The sequence below is a fragment of the Leptodactylus fuscus genome, chromosome 7 (genome assembly GCF_031893055.1).
Source record: "Leptodactylus fuscus isolate aLepFus1 chromosome 7, aLepFus1.hap2, whole genome shotgun sequence".
Taxonomy (NCBI): Eukaryota; Metazoa; Chordata; class Amphibia; order Anura; family Leptodactylidae; genus Leptodactylus; species Leptodactylus fuscus.
In genome coordinates, this window is record NC_134271.1 from 127971318 (window position 1) to 127977397 (window position 6080).

The 6080-nt window shown below is 40.3% G+C and overlaps 1 protein-coding gene across 2 annotated transcripts in view; it reads left to right on the forward strand.

The window, feature by feature from the left end:
- Window positions 1-5600, forward strand: part of INAFM2 (InaF motif containing 2) — a 184561-nt gene extending 178961 nt beyond the window's left edge. Inside the window, exons 1-2 of one of the 2 annotated variants that reach the window (XM_075283084.1) lie at window positions 396-504; window positions 877-5600. In XM_075283084.1, coding sequence (XP_075139185.1) covers window positions 4292-5104 — 813 coding nt within the window. In that variant the 5' untranslated portion in view covers window positions 396-504; window positions 877-4291 and the 3' untranslated portion in view covers window positions 5105-5600. Of the gene's footprint in view, window positions 1-395; window positions 505-876 lie in introns of those variants that run through there. The other variant, XM_075283085.1, reaches the window with a different exon arrangement.
- Window positions 5601-6080: the final 480 nt, after the last annotated feature.

The following is a 6080-nucleotide window of genomic DNA, read 5'->3' on the forward strand; positions in this document are numbered from 1 at the left end:
TGTCACAGTACAGGGATAATACACATAGTGATGTCACAGTACAGGGATAATACACACAGTGATGTCACAGTACAGAGATAATACACACAGTGATGTCACAGTACAGAGATAATACACACAGTGATGTCATATTACAGAGATAATACACACAGTGATGTCACAGTACAGGGATAATACACACAGTGATGTCACAGTACAGGGATAATACACACAGTGATGTCACAGTACAGAGATAATACACACAGTGATGTCATAGTACAGGATAATACACACAGTGATGTCACAGTACAGGGATAATACACACAGTGATGTCATAGTACAGGATAATACACACAGTGATGTCACAGTACAGGGATAATACACACAGTGATGTCATAGTACAGGATAATACACACAGTGATGTCACAGTACAGGGATAATACACACAGTGATGTCACAGTACAGGGATAATACACAGTGATGTCACAGTACAGGGATAATACACACAGTGATGTCACAGTATGTGTATACAAGGCACAGTGATGTCACAGTACAGAGATAATATACACAGTGATGTCACAGTACAGAGATAATACACACAGTGATGTCACAGTACAGAGATAATACACACAGTGATGTCATAGTACAGGATAATACGCACAGTGATGTTCCAGTACAGGGATAATACACACAGTGATGTCACAGTACAGAGATAATACACACAGTGATGTCACAGTACAGGGATAATACACACAGTGATGTCATAGTACAGGATAATACACACAGTGATGTCACAGTACAGGGATAATACACACAGTGATGTCACAGTATGAGTATACAAGGCACAGTGATGTCACAGTACAGAGATAATATACACAGTGATGTCACAGTACAGAGATAATACACACAGTGATGTCACAGTACAGAGATAATGCACACAGTGATGTCATAGTACAGAGATAATACACACAGTGATGTCATAGTACAGGATAATACACACAGTGATGTCACAGTACAGGGATAATACACACAGTGATGTCACAGTACAGGGATAATACACACAGTGATGTCATAGTACAGGATAATACACACAGTGATGTCATAGTACAGGGATAATACACACAGTGATGTCACAGTACAGGATAATACACACAGTGATGTCACAGTACAGGGATAATACACACAGTGATGTCACAGTACAGGGATAATACACACAGTGATGTCACAGTACAGGGATAATACACACAGTGATGTCACAGTATGAGTATACAAGGCACAGTGATGTCACAGTACAGGGATAATACACACAGTGATGTCACAGTACAGGGATAATACGCACAGTGATGTTCCAGTACAGGGATAATACACACAGTGATGTCACAGTACAGGGATAATATACACAGTGATGTCACAGTACAGAGATAATACACACAGTGATGTCACAGTACAGAGATAATACACACAGTGATGTCATAGTACAGGATAATACACACAGTGATGTCACAGTACAGGGATAATACACACAGTGATGTCATAGTAGAGGATAATACACACAGTGATGTCACAGTACAGGGATAATACACACAGTGATGTCACAGTATGAGTATACAAGGCACAGTGATGTCACAGTACAGAGATAATATACACAGTGATGTCACAGTACAGAGATAATACACACAGTGATGTCACAGTACAGGGATAATACACACAGTGATGTCACAGTACATGGATAATACACACAGTGATGTCACAGTACAGGGATAATACACACAGTGATGTCATAGTACAGGATAATACACACAGTGATGTCACAGTACAGGGATAATATACACAGTGATGTCACAGTACAGAGATAATACACACAGTGATGTCACAGTATAGAGATAATACACACAGTGATGTCATAGTACAGGATAATACACACAGTGATGTCACAGTACAGAGATAATACACACAGTGATGTCATAGTACAGGATAATACACACAGTGATGTTACAGTACAGGGATAATACACACAGTGATGTCACAGTACAGAGATAATACACACAGTGATGTCACAGTACAGGGATAATACGCACAGTGATGTTACAGTACAGGGATAATACGCACAGTGATGTCACAGTACAGGGATAATATACACAGTGATGTCACAGTACAGAGATAATACACACAGTGATGTCACAGTACAGGGATAATACATACAGTGATGTCACAGTACAGGGATAATACATACAGTGATGTCACAGTACAGGGATAATACACACAGTGATGTCACAGTACAGGGATAATACACAGTGATGTCACAGTACAGGGATAATACACACAGTGATGTCACATTATAGAGATAATACACACAGTGATGTCACAGTACAGGGATAATACACACAGTGATGTCACAGTACAGGGATAATACATACAGTGATGTCACAGTACAGGATAATACACACAGTGATGTCACAGTACAGGGATAATACACACAGTGATGTCACAGTACAGAGATAATACACATAGTGATGTCACAGTACAGGGATAATACACACAGTGATGTCACAGTACAGGGATAATACACACAGTGATGTCACAGTACAGGATAATACACACAGTGATGTCACAGTACAGGGATAATACGCACAGTGATGTCACAGTACAGGGATAATATACACAGTGATGTCACAGTACAGAGATAATACACACAGTGATGTCACAGTACAGGGATAATACATACAGTGATGTCACAGTACAGGGATAATACACATAGTGATGTCACAGTACAGAGATAATATACACAGTGATGTCACAGTACAGAGATAATATACACAGTGATGTCACAGTACAGGGATAATACACACAGTGATGTCACATTATAGAGATAATACACACAGTGATGTCACAGTACAGGGATAATACACACAGTGATGTCACAGTACAGGGATAATACACACAGTGATGTCACAGTACAGGGATAATACACACAGTGATGTCACAGTACAGGGATAATACATACAGTGATGTCACAGTACAGGGATAATACACACAGTGATGTCACAGTACAGAGATAATACACACAGTGATGTCACAGTACAGGGATAATACATACAGTGATGTCACAGTACAGGATAATACACACAGTGATGTCACAGTACAGGGATAATACACACAGTGATGTCACAGTACAGGGATAATACACACAGTGATGTCACAGTACAGGGATAATACATACAGTGATGTCACAGTACAGGGATAATACACACAGTGATGTCACAGTACAGAGATAATATACACAGTGATGTCACAGTACAGAGATAATATACACAGTGATGTCACAGTACAGGGATAATACACACAGTGATGTCACATTATAGAGATAATACACACAGTGATGTCACAGTACAGGGATAATACACACAGTGATGTCACAGTACAGGGATAATACACACAGTGATGTCACAGTACAGGGATAATACACACAGTGATGTCACAGTATGAGTATACAAGGCACAGTGATGTCACAATATGGGAGTAGTAATTACAGAGGGGGTCAAAATTGGTGCTTGAATTGGTTCTGACTCCGATCCCACCCACTTTAAGTGATGAGAGCAGCATAAAAAATTGAAAAGTATATGAAATAAGTGAAAAACCAGCTATAGGGTACACCAATAAAATGAAGTCACATTTGTCTTATAATTTTAATCCGGGCTCTGGTTTACGACCATGACTCTGCAACCAATAAATCACCTTTAAGGAAAATGGAAAGAATAAATATAATAGGGGGAGGAAGGTGAATAATTTGCTGTGCGGCTCTGACTTCATGGCTCCTGGGGAGGTTAGGCATGTGGTCGTTGCTATAGCATCCTTTTGCTACCTCATCCGAGCATCAATAGATTGCCCTTTTAAGAAGTGCAGGTCCACCCCTCCCTGTCTGCTTCTCTCCTGTGTGTGTTGCTGAAGTAAGCAGCATCATTTGGTTCAGAAGTGAAGGGACCTGCACGGAGAGACCTACGATGGATTATATCATTCACAAGGAAGCGACCAATAATCCGTGCGCCCTGCAGCCAGGCTCGGGACATATCATTTGACAGGCAATAAAAGGATAACGATCAAGTCATTGCATCAAGGTCTATACTGCGATATGGTGGAGCCTATGTTTTCTACGATGAAATGCCGTGACACCGCACCGCTGCAAGGCTATGTCCTGGAACAAAGGTACGGGGAATAATTAATATCTGTCCTGCCTGTCCAAGATTTTCTGCATTGTGGAAATCTTCTTGCAAAAGACGGCACGGTGGAGCACAGAGCTAAAAATCGGGCAGCCATGAAGGACAAAGACTTTGTTGCCAATGTTGAGAGAGGGAAGCCTGCTACGTACACCGGAGACAAGAAGGCAAAAATGGCTGCCAAAACTAATAAAAAATGGGTGAGACTGGCAACTGTTTTTGCCTACGTATTATCCGTCTCTCTAGCTGCTATCATTCTGGCTGTCTACTACAGCTTGATATGGAAGCCCGTAAGAACAAGTGGTGAGGTGGGTCACAACCCTGAAGAACCCGCAACCAATGTTTCCAGTAATGTGACTAGTGTCTCCAATGCCTCACATGTCAACAGCAGTGAAGGTGACGGTGCACAGGCCAAGCTGGATCGGGCAAGACATCTTGTTTTTTTCGAGAACACAGATGAGCAGGAGATGATTACCGAAAATGGAGATTATGCAGGTATCTCAGCACCTTCAACCCAGGCAACCATAGACCACATGCAAAGCAACAACAAAGCAGTGACTTTATCAGCCAACCCAAATGCAGGAACAAAGGCCTTAAAACAAGACGCGGAAGATATGACTACAGGGAGGATGACTTCGGAGGTCCCTCTAGCGACGGATCCCTCGCAATCTACAGGGATGTCACCTACTCAGATGACCAAAGACATTACAGGAATTTCAGAAGACATTCAGGCGTTCACATCAGCACAATATAGCTCGGAGACTATGGACCACTCCACTTCTCATGTAAATGAAGAAGTGAGTGGGGGCATGGCATTATCCAGGCATGAAACCACTGAAGCCGAAAGAAGCCATGGGCCTCCAGGCTACACAGATAGTACTCCACATTCATCTACCCCAGAAGGCGTATAGGAGTCAGGGATACAGACTCTCCAGGGAGCAGACAAAGCCTTTCCTTATGTAATGGAAGTCCGACTCAATGGCTAGTGTTCTTCTGTTACGCCAAATATCCTACCCTGGTGAATAGGTCTAGTTTCTTAGACTGTATATTGTTTTTTGGTTCTTAGTTCTGACTGGCTCTGGGATTGAATCGTAGCATTTCAAGAATTAGGAACTTTCTATAGACTCCATGAAAAAAAAGTAATATATCTTTATTTTTTGATGATCTGAAGCAGGCTTGTTCTGTCGGGGAAGGGAGCTTGCTTCTCTAGCTATAGATAAGAACTATTTATGTAACGATACAACTCACAAGAGTGGCGCTCAGGTATGTCCATAGGTCGCACGTAGAAACACCTGTACGTACATCTGTCATGTTGTCTAAATCAAGGTACGATGCACACCTTCAAGGAAATCTATTATTTAAGGGCTATTGCTATGAATGGCACATTTACGGTATGACTAGTCATTAAATATTGTCAATTATTTTTTTTTCTGACCTTTTTTATTGCTTTGAACATATTTTATAACGTAACCTATTCTGTCTATCATATATCTCCTATCTATCTATCTATCTATCTCCTATCTATCTATCTATCTATCTATCTATCTATCTATCTATCTATCTATCTATCATCTCCTATCTATCTATCTATCTATCTATCTATCTATCTCCTATCTATCTATCTATCTCTCCATATCTATCTATCTATCTATCTATCTATCTATCTCTCTATCTATCTATCTATCTATCTATCTATCTATCTATCTATCTATCTATCTATCTCTCCATATCTATCTATCTATCTATCTATCTATCTATCTCTCTATCTATCTAATATCTATCTATCTATCTCCTATCTATCTATCTATCTATCTATCTATCTATCTCCTATCTATCTATCTATCTATCTATCTATCTATCTCTCCATATCTATCTATCTATCTATCT